This window comes from Anabrus simplex, chromosome 1 (genome assembly GCF_040414725.1).
Source record: "Anabrus simplex isolate iqAnaSimp1 chromosome 1, ASM4041472v1, whole genome shotgun sequence".
NCBI classification, from domain to species: Eukaryota; Metazoa; Arthropoda; class Insecta; order Orthoptera; family Tettigoniidae; genus Anabrus; species Anabrus simplex.
Window position 1 is genome coordinate 457,802,413 of NC_090265.1, and position 19,658 is coordinate 457,822,070.

The following is a 19,658-nucleotide window of genomic DNA, read 5'->3' on the forward strand; positions in this document are numbered from 1 at the left end:
ATGGGGTAGGCATCATAAGTGCAACCGGCCATAAAAGTGGGCTAAATCCAGATTATTATTATTATTATTATTATTATTATTATTATTATTATTATTATTATTATTATTTCTTATGTATGGAAGGGGAATCTGCAATAGTTTGCACTTTTCAATCGTTAACAACTTCTGATCCGGTATAGATACGCGGGAAATGTCACATTAACGATTAGTTCTAAATTCTTACTTGCTTACAAAGATTATTAAAGGACATAAAAAGTAATTATTAAAATCATTATTGATAAATTTATCGATCTACTGTAGGATCCTTACTCCATTACATGTTTGTCTTTGGCGATGGATGGAAAGCGAAGTTTAGACAGGAAGAGTAAATACAAGACCTCAATTGGTCGTTCCCATTATGCGCAGTTTCACCCTCATAAAAAAAAACGCCAAGATTGCATCTGATGTCCGATACTATTATTAAGAGAGCTGAAAACTTCATGGAAGTTGGTGATGAGATTTGTGAACATGTAAGCCTAATGTTCCATTTCCTTCTACATTCTACTCTACGTCACACCGACAAAGCTCTTATGGCAACGATGGGATAGGAAAAGGCTAGGAATGGGAAAGAATCAACCGTGATCGTGATTAAGGTGTGAAAATGTGAAACCATGGGAAACCATCTTCAGGGCTGGCGACAGTTCAAACCCACTATCTCCCGAATGCAAGCTCACAGTAATAGTGGTGCAACAGGAATTCTAAAACAATGGGTGCTGAATCAACATTTCCCCACGAGGTCATTGACACCTGGCAAGGTCATTGACCCCTAGTACCACGTGCTTTTATTTACAAACATAAGCACGTGTTAGGTGCGATTTTTGAATAAGAGAAAAACCCTAACCTCACAGACGTCACCTTGAAGGGGCCTAAAGTCAACTACGCTCTTTTGTTTACAAAACAAGACCACGTGCTCTTGTTTGACAAGTGTGAGGCGCGGAATTTGAATGAGAGTGCAAGGCTAACTTCACCCCGACGCCATCTTGGAGGGACCTAGTTTTACGGGCAGATGTCCTGCCCGACGCAATCTTGCCGATACCCCTTCCCGTCGCCATCTTGGAGGGACCTAACCTCACATTTACAGCCAGATGCCCTTCTCGGCGTCATCTTGTTAGATGCCCTTTCCAACGTTGTCTTATTTGCCTGGTGTGAAAATGGGAAACCATGGAACGCTATCTTGCCAGATACCCTTCCCGGCGCCATCTTGGACTGGAAAAACCATACAGCGCATAGTTTTACGGCCATATGCCCTTCGCGACGCCATGTTGGAAGGGTCTTAACCCTACAAGGGCTAGTTGTACGGCCAGATGCCCTTCCCGACGCAATATTGGTGTTTCCTAACCTTACAGGGGTTAGTTTTACAAGCAGATGCTCTTCCTGACGCCATCTTGCAATTTGTCCTTCCCAACACCAACTTGGAGGGGCCTAATCTCACAGGGCCCTAGTTTTACGGCCAGATGCCCTTCCTGATACCACCTTGTCAGATGCCCTTCCCGACGCCAACTTATCTGCCTGATGTGAAAATGGGAAACTCTAGAACGCCATCTTGCTAGTAGCCCTTCCCGACGCCACCTTGGAGAGCCTACCTATTCTAGTCGCTATTTTGTTGATGACATGTTTTTAGTGTTTACGTCTCCATGCGACAGACTATTTAGTTGTGGAGTCTGCACATGGCTTTACGTCACCATCCGACCAGGGAGCCTGGCCCAATTGAAAGCTTTACGTCTCCATCCGACCGACAAATAACGTGACGTTACAGCGTGACCTGCCCCTCCTCATGAACAAGTCTAAACACGATCACAAGGCTCAAGCAAACTGTGCAGGTTCTATCCTGTTGCGGAGGACCGGAAATGCATTGTGCTGTGACCTCACAAGATGACGACATGACTGACAATTTTGTTGCCGGCTGCCGAAACCTGTCGCACTCCCCTGGGGCAATGATTAATGAATGACAAATGAAATTAAATGATATTGGAGAGTGTTGCTGGAATGAATGATGTTAGGGAAAACCGGAGTGCCCGGAGAAATACCTGTCCCGCCTCCGCTTTGTCCAGCACAAATCTCACATGGAGTGACCGGGATTTGAACCATGGAAACCAGCGGTGCCGGCGCGCTGCCGCCTGACCCACGGAGGCTCTTCTGAAATTAGTAATTTTCAGGAATTCCCTTGTGTTTTTGTTTTGTTCCTCGTGGTAGATTTAGTTTCTTTCGTTGTTGCTTACAATCCCTGACGTGCCTGCTCAAAGGCATGATGAAATTTGCACTCAGCGTACTTGATTTCGCAGATATAGAATTAACATCGTCTTCTGTGTCTCGTATAGTACCGGGAGATGAATTTTGCACTTCCTGCAGCACTTCGCTCAAATGAACGCTGTAATTGAGCAAGTCATTTGGTCTCCATTGTACGACCACTTACTGTAGATGCTCCACTATGTAGGATATATTTATACAGGGTTATTCACTGAGGTGACATACTGAGCGGATTGGTCGCGCGTGTTAACACTCTACGGCTATGGAGCTAAGCTCTGCATTCGGGAGGCGAGTGGTTTCGAGCCCCACCGTCGGCTGTCCTGAGAATGGTTTCCTGTGTTTTCCCATTTTCACTTCCAGGAAAATGGCGGGATGGTTCTTATTCAGGAATCTGAAGGGCATGTAGAACAGCGTAGTTCGTTACTGCTTAAGGTTGAATATTCGAATCCGGGTGCAGTCAGTTAGTATTGATATTAGTGTTCATTATTTATCACAGTTCTAGACAGATAAATGAAATATCTAGTAAAACAGGGCATTTTCCACAAATGTATCCAATTTTTCATAGGCCAGTGCTGAAAATTAGATATTAGTTACAATATCTACATTGTTCACTAAGTACAAGAATAACTTGTAAAAGTGCAGATGTATGTAAATTCTCGCTGCTCGTTTTTTATCCAAATTAAGACTTGATTAATCATCCATCATTCACCAATTCATGTAATTTTGTTATCGTAGAGCGGTTTTGATGCCATTTTTCGTTATAGTTCTCCTATCTTCAATCAGCTGCAGTGTGGTGTGCGATGAGCAAAGATGTTTAGCAGTTTGCGGACTCTATGGCGGATGAGTACACCATTTCTTTTATTCTATCGCAGGTTTGGGACGCTGATTCAATCAGTTCGAGTATTAAGATGGAAATAATTAAATGGTCTGATCAGTTGTCATGGTGTGCATTTAAGGCAATATTTCAGACTACATTAAAGCACAAATACAGCACTGAAAGGAAACAAAAATGTTTAAAAGAAACAGTTTTCATTTAATCAAGTTATACATCTCCATTTAACATTGTTCTTCTGTTATTAACGACTATACTGTAGTTGGTTGTATTTTTTTACAAGCTGCTTTACGTCGCACCGACACAGATAAGTCTTACGGCGACGATGGAATAGGAAGGGGCTAGGAGTGGGAAGGAAGCGTCCGCGGCCTTAATTGAGGTACAGCCCCAGCATTTGCCTGGTGTGGAAATGGAAAACCACGGAAAAATATCTTCAGGGCTACCGAAGGGGGGTTCGAACTCACTATCTCCCGAATACTGGATACTGGCCGTACTTAAGCGACTGCAGCTATCGAGCTCTGTGACTAGTTTGTAAATCTCCATGTGTTGAACATTCTCAGTATACACTCCTGAGAAAGTAAATTCAAGATAGCCTCCGTAGCAGAGAAATGGTGCTGTGCTCGGTCCGGCGAGTGTAATTGGAAGGCGTGGCATGTATTCGCGATGACGTCAGACCTCGTACGGCTTTATGACTAACAGCCTACGGGATGGATAAGACACGAGACCGCAGCGCATTTGACGGCGGTCACATTCTCAGCGTGAGACGCATGAGCCACTTCATCTCAGAAGTCGATCAGGCACAGGCATTAGGCATTTCAAGAGCCACCGTATCAAGAGTGTACCGTGAGTACTTGGATTTGGGAAATACCACCACCGTCAGGATCAGCTGTGGTGATCCACGACGCGTTGATGACAGGGGTCCCCATCGGCTAGTTCGTATCATAAGAGCGTATAGATGGACCACAGTACAGCAGATCGCTCGACAAACAGTACCGGACAACAGCTTGTGAGCAGCCATACCAACCACAACCATCGTCTCGCCATGGGGACGAGAAGCGAGCGTCTCAAGATGATACCTCCACTCAATACCCGTCATAAGGCACAACGACTGACACTGGCAAAGGAACACCGCCATTCGGCGTTCGAAGCATGGATAAAGGTCGCCTGAACAGATGAGTCGAGGTACCAGCTGGTACACGCCGATGGCCGGGAACGAGTGCGTTTCAAACACATGAGGAAATAGATCTCTTTAGCAAGTAGGGTGCTGTTCAGGCCAGTGATGGCGATATTATTTTATGGGGACTGTTCACGCGGAACGAAATCTGACGTCTGGTACGTCTGACAACGTCGCTCACCTGCGAACGTTACAGGAACTTGCTGGCGGATCATGTTCAAACATTCATTCGCCTAGAGCACCCTGCAAGGGACCTGCATCTACAGAAAGACAATGCTCCAGCCCATCTCTTCTGAACTGTGGCTGAAGGATTCGATGAGCAATCTGCGGATGTGAAGATGCTTGCCTGCCCCCCCAGCCCTCCGACCTCAATCCTAATGAGCATATCATCTGGGATGCTCTTTCGAGGAATGTGCGTGCCTTGGACACTGCTCCTACCAATCTTCGTAGATTATGGGAGTCTTGTAATGTGATTTAAAATATGTAAATAAATAACTGAAATAACTGAAATAAAATTAATCGAAATTTCCATAATTTCACCAGAGTTCACCATAATGGATCCCTCAAATTTTAGTAGAGCATGATAATTCTCTCTCCCAGGGCATGTACATAAAGCTGTGTACTGGTACATCAGATTCAGGCCTTACCTAACCTTCTGAAAACGACTAAATAGGTAGGAACTGAACCTAAGTTCATCAATAACTACACTGATTTTAAAATAATTAACTATATTCTGAATAATATCCATGCATGAGCATCTCATCAGTAGACAAAAATATACATAGAATACACTCAAAAAATACTGCTGGAAGACTTAATATTTACACAATTATCCAACAACAACAGAAACAGTGGAAAACCAAGAGCAAGGACCAAGCTGCCATTTGTAGTTAGCCCGATGAACAATAATTAGAAAACATATATATGTGGATAAATACTCTTCACTGTCTTTGTGCATCAACACAACTTGCACATTCTCGCTATCGGCACTTGTTATATCACAATAATACTGTACCTTTCTGTGTTCACTGATTCTAACACTTGGTTTAAAGACACTTTCACTTGTGCAACGCACGCTTGTTATTCCAGACCATAAATTATGGAAAGTCTGAAATAAAGTACCCCCATAGCTTTCGCCAACAATTAAGACACCAAGCCACCACAAGTGATATGATACCAAGTGCCTAAGCATTCCACAGTTTGGAGATCAGTACTACACTTCACATTCCATTTTCAAGTGAACCACATTGCACAAAAGTTACACCTCCTCTCCTCCTGCTGTTTTGTCACATGCCTCTATAGACCTCAGCTTCCTCCTACTCTCTCATGGCACGTCTAGATTGGTCCTGGCCATCCAATCACGAGTGGAAGATCCTCTTGCTATTCCAAGACCACACCCCGAACCTCTTCTGTGTCCCACGACAATAACAACAAAGCCACGCCATCGGACTCTGGGCTGTTCCACATGACTCACGGTAACTTTCCGAGTTGTAATTAGCACTGTTTTCCCATCCGCTTGTACAAAACAAATTACTCATATCACATATGAAGACTTTCCTGCATAAATTTAAGAATAAATGTACAAATTGCATAATAATAACAATAGTACGAATAACGACAATAATATATCTTATTGGTGAATACAGTGCAAGGGTGTAATATATGTGCTATCACAGGCTGCGCAGCGATCATGGATCAGTACGGCTCTCCAACGCTTTCGGTGTCTTGTAGATTCTATGCCACGGCGCATCGCTACTGTCATCAAGAAAAACGAGGTGCTACACGCTAGTAGCCAGGTGGTAAGAAATGTGAAGCCATTTAAAATCCTAAAACACCGTGGTCAGGCCAAAACTAGAATACGCGAGCGTGGTGTGGAGCCCTAGGTGCAAAATGCATGTATTTCAACTTGAGAAGGTGCGAAAGAAATACTTGCATTTTTTATATTTTAAAAGAACATCTCAGTATCCACAAATGGTTTCATTCAACGAGCTTTTGTTAAATTTAGAAATGGACAGTTTAGAGGATCGAAAGCAAAAATATGCCTAAAGTTCATTTATAAAATGAAAGTTCGCAAATTGATAATCCTGCGTAATTTTACCTCCTGAATGTCCATGTACCGCGCTCCAATTCAATATTTCATTTAACATTTTCAAATAAAAGAGCTAGTACATCTGCCTCTCAAAGTTCACCAATTTACAGACTATAATAGTGCAGCTGAAAAAAATGCTCTTGATTTCGGTACAAATATGACAGTATTTTTAAAAGAATTCACGGCTACCATTAACAGATAACAAAATTAAGATAAAGCACTCTATTCTCAGTATATTAAACTATATTGGAGCAATAACAGGAGAGATATGACTAGCTTAATTATATTAGATTCGTTTAGGTTAGATTTAATTCAGTTAGGCTAGGTAATATTAATAATTATTTGTAATTTTAATTTGTATCACAAAAATGCTGCTGTAATTAGGATTTATTTAATTTTTGAAGTACCTCCTCTCATGCAGAGGCTGCCTTGCGACAGAGTACAGTATACTCATACATTAATTTTTAGAAGAACGAAATAGATTCACTTAAGGAATGTAAATGGTAACATAATTGTAACAATGATTTCTTAGAATTGTTAATGTACCCTTTAATGCAATGATGGCAATTTACCCTAACGTTGTAACTGGCAGAGACATCTATTTCCAAAAATCGGCGGCAAGAACGGGAATTGCTCCTTTGCCCCAATCATCAGACCCACTATGTCAGCTTCCTCTAGCTGGTATTTATCTCAGTCCAATCAGACGATCACTATTTGCAATACATTGACGTCATGAATATATAGTGTGATACCAGTCTCGTGGCCAACTATCACCTATCCTTACTGCTTGAAACTGAAATCTTCAGCACAGGGTTGGTAACATTGTTGTATTGACCCTTTAAGCAAAAATCGCTGCCACCATCACCACTGTTCACGTTATAATAAAATTAATTCTATGTCGATTTTTTTTTTTTTTTGAAAGTAGAAAGTGGAACTTGAAGACAATGTCATTACTTTCACCATTCTCAACTTTTGACAACAAAATACACAATAAACTTTTTTTCAATACATGTAGAACTGTTACTTAGATACGCGTCAGGTGTACTCCTGCGGGAGGGGATGGTAGAATAACATCTACGGTATCCTCTACCTGTTGTAACAGGCAATGAAAAGAGGCCCCAGTGGCTGTTAACATGGGAGCATGAGCGTGGTTGTGTTACCACGGGGACGTTAGCCGAGTCCTGGCATTTTTTCTAATTACTTGTCGCAGGTGTCTCACTTTCATCTATTCTGTCCAAGCTCCCTTGGTCAACTCCTGTTCTTTTCCAATCCCGACGGTATTAGGTTCCGAGGCCTAGGGAGCATCGTCTTCACGACCTTTCTGGCCGTTGTCCTTCTTTTGCCGATACCTTCATTCTTCGAAGGATCGGGTGCCTTTTACCCTCCGATAGAGGATGATTGCCTAGTTGTACTTTGTCTTAAAACAATAATCACTACCACCACTTCTTATCAGATAACTACATTCCACTGTGTGGGCAAGTCAACAAATTTATCGGCTAGTTCTTTAATGATGTAAATTCTTTCATGGATTGCGTCAACATTTTGAACCGTGGCCTTGAACTGAGCATACTTTCGGAATAGTAGGCCCTGAATTGAGCATAACGCATTTATTTTATAAAAATGAAAAATCGAGATGGTGTAAAATGAAGTGTTGCACGTTTCAAGGGCGGAAGTGTTTAAGGTATTTGTTTAGAAACATCCCAACTAATAAGTAAAACCACGCTTTCTGGCCTTGTAATATACACCTCTTCCGGAAACCAGCAGCCATTAGAGTGGTTTCCCAACTGTGATCTAACACTTGACTGTGCAACAAAGTTTGTAAGCTTAACGTTACTGAGAGGATAATGGTGACCAAAAGCGAGCGACGAGACTTAAAACAACAGTCAACTCTACCTCCACCAACAGAGTTGAGTGAGTTCTAGAGGCAGCTAGAAACCTGCCAACTGAAAACTGTGAAACACAGCTGGAAGTGAACTTAGGCACTTGCTGCTATAGTGATGAAGAGATATAACAGGCATCTTTTATAGTATTATAATCTTTGACCAACAGACTGAAAATACTGTGCTTTCATCTCGCTAACACAACGTACAATATACATTATCTTTTATTTAGTATAGGCCCTACATGAATTTCATATAGCTACTTTATTTCAGAACAGTGCGGTTCACGACACATAGCTGTGAGCTCGCATTCGATAGATGCCAGGTTCCAACCCCACAACCTTGAAGAGAGTTTCCGTGGTTTACCCTCTTTCACATCATGAAAATGCTAGGGCCGTACCTTAATTGAGACCTTGCTTGCTTACATACTTATTTACTCAGCCGTCCTTGCCCTGTCCGATCCCATCGTCGCTATAAGATCTATCTAGACGGCGCAACATAAGACGTATGGCAAAATGTATGCAAGGTATATATTGAGATCACTTTCTCTCAAATTTGCATACATCCTGGATGAGGTATTATTTCTTCTTTTTTGAGGAATCATCCATTTCATTCAATAGATCATCGATCTCAGCCACCATAATATTGCATCAAGACAAATATTTTTAAGAGCATAAATTACATTCACATTCGAGATCACAATATTATAATTCAGTGTTGCGTAACAGAGAAAAAGTGTGTCGTTCATATGAACCTTTATATTGTTGTACGATGACGGTTCACTTGAAAGTTAGTAAACTCGTATGACGTTCTTGGTAAAGAGAATAGTTTTCAAGGAATTGAACAATAAACACTGCCACATGAACTTTTTCATATATGTACTCAATGCAATATCGACGTTTACCGCTCCAGTTCCTAAAATCTACCGTATGTTCGATCAAACAACTTCGGTTGAGGTTATTATATAACTATGTTATTAATTTCTGAATTAATACTAAACAAAGCACGTTTGAACCAACCATTTTCGCAGTTCAGTATAAAGTTTTGAACATTTCCCTTCATAATAAACTTCAATCCCCAATTCCCCTTCCTATAAAATATTTGCCACAATGTTTCCACTTGAATTCCAATTTTATCTTCATATTATATTTTTTCCTACTTTTTTTGCTAGGGGCTTTACGTCGCACCGACACAGATAGGTCTTATGGCGACGATGGGATAGGAAAGGCCTAGGAGTTGGAAGGAAGCAGCCGTGGCCTTAATTAAGATACAGCCCCAGCATTTGCCTGGTGTGAAAATGGGAAACCACGGATAACCATCTTCAGGGCTGCCGATAGTGGGATTCGAACCTACTATCTCCCGGATGCAAGCTCACAGCCGCGCGCCTCCTACTTTAAAGTTTCGCTTAGGCACATTCCTCTTCTAATGTAATTTCACGCCATCTCTCCACCGACACATAGGAACAGGCCACTTAGTCGAGCTGCTTGTCTCCTTACTCCCAAGTCTTCCCAGAACAAAGTGTGCAACACTTTCGTAACAATAATCTTTCGTTGGAAATCGCCCAGAAAAAATCCTGCGGCTTTCCTTTGGATCTTTTCTAGTTGACGTATCTAGTAATCCTGGTTTGCAGCCCATACACTGGAACCATACTCCAATTGGGTTCTTACCAGAGACGAGTACGCTCTCTCTCTCTTTTACATACTTGATAAAACCAATAAATAATCCCATAACCATATGAAGAGATATGTAACAATTATTTACAACCTCGTTGATCGTGATTACCTTCATGAAGATATTTCGTTATATTTACACAACCTAAGTAGACCTACTATCTGTGATCCCCACGAGGAACTATTAGCCCATCAACACAGTATTTATAATTGAAAGGACTTCTCCTCTTCGTAAATCGTATAATCTGACTTTTTATACCGTTTACAGTCATACCATTGTCTGCCGTCCTTCTCACAATATTGTCGAGGTCTTTATGCAGTCAATCAATAACTGATCTTCATTTAGGGCAGTCGCCTTGGTGGCAGATTCCTTATCTGTTGTTTTCCTAGACTTTTCTCAAATTATTTCAAAGAAATTGGGAATTTATTGAACATCCCCCTTGGTAAGTTATTCCAATCCCTAACTCTCCTTCCTATCAACGAATATTTGCCCCAATTTGTCCCCTTGAATTCCAAATGTATCTTCATATTGTGATCTTTCCTACTTTTAAAAGCACCACTCGAACTTATTCGTTTACGAATGTTGTTCCACGCCATCTCTCCACTGACAGCTCAAAACATACCACTTAGTCAAGCAGCTCGTCTCCTTTCTCCCAAGTCTCCCCAGCCCAAACTTTGCAACATTTTTGTAATACTACTCGTTTGTAGGAAATCACCCAGAACAAATCGAGCTGCTTTCCTTTGGATATTTCCCAGTTCTCGAATCATGTAATCCTGGTGAGGTCCTATACACTGGAATCATGCTAGAGATCTCCCGCTACAATCACATTCCTTACCATATCGTTTCCCACATAGCTGAATATTTTATCGTACCGATTTCTGACAGACACCTGTCCCGAATCCTGATCCCGAATAGATCCCTTAGCCTGTAATGTCCTTCCCTTAGAAACGTTAGACCACCTGTCTTCTACAATTGCCCCCTTTCCTTCCCTTCTCGCTTTTACACCTACTGTATCCTGTACATTGTTTGAGGGAGGCTTACCTTCCTTGCTGTCTTCTGGGAGAATGTTAATTATCTTAATTATCACCCTCAAACTCTCCAACCCTTCCCTCATACTCCTTAATTCCTGGCCACACCTACAGTTCCTACACTTGCACTCCTTATCCATTTTTTTCGGAAAAATGAAAAGAAAATGAAAAATATAATAACTTATTCTGTGCAAAAAAATGAAAGGAAAGTAATATTGTCTAGGATAGTACATAAGGATCACGCGACAATAAGGTAATTAATATACTGCTACATTAAAAAAATAGTCGTAGTACATTATTTTTATCCTACAACACAGGATAAAAGCTGCCGTTAATTACCGAATGCCTAAAGGAATACACAAGTATTACACACTTCTAAACTACAGTTAAGCCTATCCTAATTACCAGAAGAGAATTCTAGTGAGAGGGTTTCCACAGATATTTCTATTATACTACACAAATATTTTACAATAATAGAATAAGCACGCTAATTTCTAATAAAATACTACAGTGCACTACAATAATTTGAACTACGTTCAGACGTATCCTAATTACAGTATACTTAGCGCAAACATAAATTAATACTGTAATTTATTTAGTATTTTAACATCATCTACAAAATGCCTTATGTAATTCCAGTTCTTTTGTCATATCGTGTGTGTGTACATATATATATATAAGAAAACGTAAACGTCCAATATTGCTGTCTTGTGGACTCTCCTGTTAATCATTACAGGATCAGATAATGCTTCACCTACTCTAGTTCTCTGAGTACTATTTTCTAGACCTTTTACCACCCATTCAAGGGATATACCTCCCTATAACCCTTCTAAACAAATTGCCTTACTTATATGTACCACACTGCGGTTTATGAGGAGGCCATCTGAGTGCAGATCCCTACCTCCTACCCACCCATTTGAATCTAGAAATCTGACTCCCAGTTTCCCACATACCCACTCCATAGTCTTATTTCAATCTCCAATCACCTTCCAGTCAGTAACCCTCCTACACAGTATTCCACTGTGCTTATTCTATTATTGTAAAATATTTGTGTAGTATAGTAGAAGTATCTGTATAAACCATTTCACTAGAATTCTCTTGTACTAATTAGGATAGGCTTAACTGTGGTTTAGAATTGTGTAATACTTGTGTATTCCTTTAGGCATTCCGTAATTAACGGCAGTTTTTATCCTGTGTTGTAGGATAGACAAGGGTCTAGTTCAATAGCCCTCATTTTCGTCAGTAACCTCCCATGATCAAAAGCCTCGGATAGGTCAATAGCGATACAGTCCGTTTGACTTCCTCAATCTAAAATATCTGCTTTACACCTGAGGAACAGAAAATTGTCGACTTCAATTTTTCTCCTATCCCGGACGATAGAAGAATGTCCTGGAACTGATGACCTTACACCAGGGATATTTCACCCAGGGTCGGTTCTCCTGATTAGCACGTCATGTTGGATGAATAAGTACACGCGGTGAAAAAATCGTCCTCACGTCAAAATCCATGACGAGGCCCTACTTCAAAGTAGTCTCAATCCCTCGTAGTCCAATTCATCAGAATGCACTGAAGCTTGTACAAGAAAAATTGCTCAGGAATTCTCAGTTGTTAGCATACTTCTCATATGGTGTAACTTGGCACTGTTAACTGTCTGTCCGTCGATCGAAAACTGCCATATTGTGAAATGTTGTCAGATAAAGAATGGGGAAGTGTCGTCGGCCAAAGAAGGAGAAAGAATGAGAGTATGCCGTGAAGAGATTGACGTATTAAAGTGGTGATTGACTCAGGCGAAAGTTGGTTGATCGATTGATGTCCTTAATTATAATATTTCCAATATAACATAATTGTCGCTGGTATTTCGTTCCAGACCTTTACATTTATTTATTTCTTCTATTGTCCCATTTGAGAAAACAGCTATTAGGTGGATCACTGCAAATGCAAACTCCTGTTTCATCCCGAGATGAAGCTCTTTTCAGGCTCACTCCCATTGGAGGTGAGCTACATGTACAATTTTAACCACATACCAGTCCTCCTGCCATTCTTATATGTCTGGCAGTACCGGGAATCGAACCCGGGCCCACGAGTATGGCAGCTAATAACACTAATTGTTACGTTACGGAGGTGGACATGGATCACAATAAGAACCATTTTAAACATTTCTACCCCCAAAACAAACCATTCATTCTTCCGTTAATGTTCAACGTACGAAGTCAAAATTTCACAGATTGGTCCCTTCTACGCCCAAGGTATTAAATAAAATATGGTTTTAAAACATTCCAATTCTATCGGGATCGAATAATCTTAGATCCAAAGTAAATAATAATTCCTCCAAAATCGTTTACGCGTAAGAACTGAGGGTATATTTTACAGGTTTAGCCGACCGTGAATTCTCAAAAATTTGAAAGATAACCTTCAGTAAAACCGCTGCAAAGCACGGATATCTTGATAGTAAATAATTAAAGCACAATATCATCATTGATCATCTTTCGACTACGCATATAGGGAAAATAATCGAAAAATACCTGAAGCACTTAACTGTTGTCTCAATCCCGAGAACTAGAGCTTCAGGTATATCTTGTCTAATTCTATCTATCTCGTCCTGGGTGTTCAAATCTCTTCCATCCGAGATAAAGAATCTCTTATCATCCGAATCTGCTTGTTGGTATTTTGGGACATGCATTTACCGGGCGAGTTGGTCGTGCGGTTAGGGGCACGCAGCTGTGAGCTTGAATCCGGGAGATAGTGGTTCGAGCCCCACCGTCGGCAAACCTGAAGATGATTTTCCGTGGTTTCCCGTTTTCACACCAGGCTATCCTACCTTAATTAAGGCCACAGGCACTTCCTTCCCACTCCTCTGCCTTTCCTATCCCATCGTCGCCATAAGACCTATCTGTATCGCTGCGATGTACATAAAAGAGACATGTATGATTATTATATATCGCACGTATCGTGAATCCCATGTTATTTTGTGACAAATTATGGAAATTACATTGCAGAGAGTTACAGAGATTTCAGTGACTTCATAAACCAGAGGTGCTCAGCTGTGCGCCCGTTGAGGCTAGCCCAGTGCGACCGGGCTGGCGTGACGTAAATGCGGGCAGCTTACGTAGCAAGCATACGTCACAGTGAGCTGAAGGAGCGGACACACTTCGCAGGGAAGGGAGGAAGCATTGACGTTCAATTGTGATTACGAAGCTCTCTTCCACTCCTCAGTGAAATGCTGCTTGGGGTACAGTTTTTACTGTAAAGTGCTTTAATCGTAAAAAGTTAAAAAGAACGGACATTTTCAAGATATTCCGGATTGATTTACACTGTCCTAGATGTAAATATTCAGTTTTATTTTCTTATCTGCATTCATTCAAAGAAAACTGGCACGTTATAATGAGTTTGTTACAATCTACAAAGGTACAGGGTTTAAGCGTACACGTTACGATTTATCATTCCTTGGATGAGCATGGCAGTATTTCCATTTAAAAAACTAAAATTCCTCTTATTTTAGCAAAAAGTATTATAAGTACATAACTCAGCAAGTTTACTGCTTGATTTTTTTACAGTGTTGTAGTGTTGTGTGACTTTCCCTGTTCAATGAATTTCTGAAAATAGTAGCTAAATGGGGTGAAAGGAAGTTTCATCACGAGTGAGGACATAGATATTTACTATCCAAGATTAAAGTACAACAAAAATGTAATTATTTCTGCCAGATACACGTACAGTATGCCTTCAAATAAATAACCTAACTGATGTTATTCCCGGTAAATATGATTGGATTGTTGATGAATTTATCAGATAATGTAAACCCAAACAAGCACAAGCCACAAAGAAAACTAGCACGTTATAATTTGTTTGTTACAATCTACAAAGGTACAGGGTTTAAGCGTACAAACTATGATTTACCATTCCTTGGATGGGCATGCCAATATTTCCCTTAAAAAAGGTAAAATTCCTCTTATTCATTTATATTAGACATATTTCTAAAGCACCTTTTAAAATGTAATAGTGAAAATTGTAATTTATTACGTACATTATAAGAATATTTGAGGTTTAACGTCTGTTTATTGTATCGGGTCAAGATACCTAAACTGCAATAAACGTAAATAACTTATTTCTTACAACGTAATTTGAAAATGGCGTGAATTTCTGCCCTCTATCTTTCATTATTTTCTACCTCCATTTCAAACTCTGTTATCGTCACAGTGATTGAGAATGGCTGGGAGAACTTCGCCCAACCTTCACGGCTTGTGACGTAGTCACGTCACTGTGGTTGAACTGCATACGCCAGGGCCTCTCAGAGTGCATGCACTGTGCACAGTGCAAAAGACGACTTCGCTTGGTTGACCAGAGTGCAGAACCCCACTCCTCGATTTGGAGCAATAGCGCTGTCTATCTCTTTCCCCATGCATGTCTCGCTCGCTCCGCCTGTCTCCCTCTTCTTCACTTGCTCCGTAGCGCTCCAAATCCGAGCCGAGTTGAGCCGAGCTTAGCCGAGTAGCCCAGAGACAAAGCGTTGTTCCGAACCGAGCCGAATGGGACCGATGCACTGTGCACAGGAACTCTGCGCTTCAATTTGCACGCGTGAGATTTTGGGCGTTTGAGAGGCCCTGGCATACACTCATCGCTTGCCTGCCTACCTGCCCGCCCGTTTACAGCGATGGGCACCCGCGGGACGGAATGCCCGAATCCCCGGCCCGGCCGAGAATCGAACGCGGGCTTCTATGAACCTAAGGCCAGTACGCTGACAATTCATTTAAGGGCCGATTCACCATATCCATCTTTTTAATGAAGATTTCAACTTGCTTCAGAAGAAATAGAATTTTCACCATTTGCCATCTTTGTTAATCTTATTCACTTCATCTTCAAGTACAGACTTCTACTCTTCCTGCATATCATAAGAATTTTGACAAAATTCCTAAGTTTTTATGTACTTTGTTTCTGTTAGCGATTCCTATTAAATGTAGATTTTACACTGTTGTGTGTCTGATTGAATCGACTTGTATTTCTACTTCACAAATGGTGAAAGCACCATCTAAAGGAGGTATTACAATTCCTCGATAATTTTTCTCCCTCATACTGTATCATACTCTATTTTCATTTTAGGTAGTGATATAGTGAGACTAGAAAATTGGCATTTCAACAATTTACGACTTTCTGTTTGTTAGTGAACTAGTCAAAAGAACTGAATCGATTTGCTAGGAGTATTTAATCGTTGTGCTCATGCTGGAATCATATCGCTGGAGATGCAAACTACGGACCTTAAAAATGTACTGCGCGAACAGAGAGATTCTTGCTTCCCACTCGATCTGAAAATAGCGGATCGTCATTTCTCTCTCAATACCTTATATACAGAAAAATTAAAAATAACTACTATCTTGACAATGACTGATAGACAATTCGAGACGCAGCAATTCTCTATATTAAATTATTTTCATTTGTAAAAAGCGTGTAAACCCGTTTCCCTTCTGACTTTACTAATGTTAACTCCACCGAATTATATCTCAGTTAACGTATTATCTAGCGGCGAGATTCTGAATTTGATGAACCTAGTTTTACTGATCAAACCGTAAACACTTTTCTAGGCCTTGTATTTAACGTAGGCACTGTGTAGTGGAAGGTAGTGTTGCGAATAGTCTGTGCGTCGTAAGAACATAAGGATGGCACCAACCCCCAGTCCCGAGCCAAATAAATTAACTGCTTAAGAGTAAAATACCTCTACCTACCCATGAATCGAACACATGGCATCCCGAGAACTGAAGGCCAAGACAATGAGCACTCAACCACGAAGTATGAGGGGTTCAGCTGTTTGTCCAACTGCAGTTATCGCCACTACTTACGCCCTTAAGGCTCGTTAATAAGTATGATAGTTTCAGGGTAAGTAATAAGGACGTAAATTAGAGCCAGTGACAGTCACCCTTTCGTACTCAATATTGAGCCTTAGGAGCGTAAGTAGTACCAAAACCGGCAGTTGACCAATCATCGCGAAGCTCTCATACTTATTTACAAGCCTTTGTGGCGTAAGTAGTGCCAGTAACCGCAGTTGACCAATCATCGTGAACCTCTCATACTTATTTATAAGCCTTAGGGGCGAAAGTAGTGCCAATAATGAGAGTTGACCAATCATCGTGAAACTCTCATACTTATTAAAGGGCGTTGGTTGCGAAGGTAGTACCGATAACGGTCACTGGACAAGTATCCTGACCCGAAGTATACAGAGGTAGGACCTCTCCACTCCTCTAACAGACACAGTGTCAGGTAGAGTCAACAATTGTACTCCCGATCTTTCATATATTCCTTGATATATATATATATTAGTACCGGTAGTCATGAGCAAAATTCTATTAATTACATTACTTCGTTTCTTGTTTTCCAGGACACACCACTCCACGTATCTACACTGACCTTCTTGATGATAGCTATAGACCGCTATAGACTGGTCATGGACCCCACCAAGCCTCGTCTTCCCGTTTTCTTCTGCGCGGTGGGCACGTGGGTCCTTGCGGTGTGTATTGTGCTGCCCTATCCAATATACCTCACCTACGTGGACCTTGGGGTAGGTATTCAAATTCTGTGAATTCTAAAGTAGAAAAAGCACTACCTAAAATAAGCCAAGTGTTATTAAAAGAAATCAGTTGTACCTACACAGTTAACGTCATGATTAATTTCCTTTTGCCTCAATATCCCTCTCCCTCTTGCACACACACACACACACACACACACCCAAATACGCACAACACGAGAAAGAGTGGGAGGGATCTGGGTGGAAATTTTTCAACATCGGAAATTAGGAACATACATACATATGAAATAAGAGTTTTGTCTGTACATTGCTCAAAATTTAAAAAGAATGGTGTTTCTGTATCGGTCATGACCACAGAAATACGGAAATGCACTTTCTACTTTTCCGTAATGTCTGTCTGTCTGTCTGTCTGTCTGTCTGTCTGTCTGTCTGTCTGTCTGTCTGTCTGTCTGTCTGTCTGTCTGTCTGTCTGTCTGTCTGTCTGTCTGTCTGTCTGTCTGTCTGTCTGTCTGTCTGTCTGTCTGTCTGTCTGTCTGTCTGTCTGTCTGTCTGTCTGTACGCGCATTACGAGAAAACGGCTGAAGAGAATTTAATGAAAATCGGTATGTAAAGTCGGGGAATGAGCCGCTACAAATAAATCATTTTATTCACGCTTACTGGAATGGTAGTTTAGGGGAAGGCCTAAAATTTAAATATGTATGTCACCAGCGGTCCTGTCGATAAATACTACATAACTTAAGCTATGTAGAATTAAATTTCCGATCATTTATGTCTTATAAATTTTTACCGTACCGGCTATGATGACAGAGATATTCATGAATTTGTACTTCTGTTGCTAAGTCCATATCAATGCCGAGCCACGAGAAAATGGGTAAACAGAATTGAATGAAAATCGGTATATACAGTCGGGGGAAAAGAAACTGAAGTCTAAGCTATAAACAATTTTATTCACCTTGGATGAAATTGTAATTTAGGGGAAGGCGCCTAAAATGTAATTTTTAAATACCTATATTATTGGTCTTATCGAAAAGTCATAGAGAATACAACTTCCGATCATTTATGTTTTATTCAGTTTTACCGTACGGACTATGATAAGAGTGGTATTTCAGAGTCGGAATAAAACTAAATGTGAAGGCCTACAATATCGAAAGTTCATAAAAACTCATCAACAATAACATTACATTGACCATTGTTTGTTGTGAGGTTCTTTGTCTCTTATGCTACCACAGATCTCCGATAGATGGGATTACTGCTGGGTACCGAGAATAACAGCCTGCCTGAATATTGACGGGAAATAACTGGGGCGTTGGATAACTTTCTTCTCTAGCATGCCATTCCTCTGGTTCACACATTTTCTGATACTGCTGATACGTAACACACTGGTTCATCATAGTATTCCAACTATTTGATCCCTACTCTGACGCGCTGAATGGAGCCTGAAAAGAGCAGTTTCTTAAGAGTAGCTTCTTCCTCTTCACTTTTACTGAATTCTACATTCGTTTGATTCCTAATTTGCAGCGAAGAAGGAGTTTCTCCTCTGGCTTGGAGGAAAAAGTTGCCTCCAAGTCAGATAGTTTTTCCCACGCCAGTGTAGTGAATTGAGATTTTCCGACTCATCGGGTACTACTATTAAACAGATGAGTAAAAGGGCATAATTTTTGCCCTGAGACTCCACAAAATTCCCCCCCCCCCGCCCCGACATTAAAGAGTGGTCACGGATCACGGCTCTCTGCGGAATGGTCATTCCAGCTATGGAACGTTGGACTGTTAGATCGGCACCGTAGTATTATTCGTTAAAGGTGTGAAAATGTGTGTTTTTTTCATTTGTACGAGTATTTCATATGATAACATTGCTTTTAATCGTGACATTACTACTGGCGTCATTGTACTGATCTATGTTGATTTCAGTTGGGAAAACCACTAAGACAGCCTTTCTGAGGATGTAAAAGTGCAGGTAGAGAGTGAATGTCTGCCATTATAATGAAATCTCTCCAAGTTGATTGTGACTGATGTTAGGCAAGAAGGCCTACCATCACAATTAAAATTCCCTAACCCAGTCTCTGCATAAGGAAATACGTTTTGTGACTTCCCTGTCGTGCTTCTAGGTTAACGTTTGCAATTTAATACAATCTTACTCACAACGTGTACACAACCTAACCTAGAATTCTGTAGCAAAGCGCGAGTACA

At 40.8% G+C, this 19,658-nt stretch overlaps 1 protein-coding gene across 1 annotated transcript in view; it reads left to right on the forward strand.

Annotated features, from left to right (window-relative positions):
* The window catches only part of LOC136873103 (neuropeptide Y receptor type 2), a 289,478-nt gene that overhangs the window by 108,110 nt on the left and 161,710 nt on the right, over nucleotides 1–19,658 (forward strand). Inside the window, 1 exon segment of the mRNA XM_067146685.2 lies at nucleotides 17,325–17,504. Coding sequence (XP_067002786.2) covers nucleotides 17,325–17,504 — 180 coding nt within the window.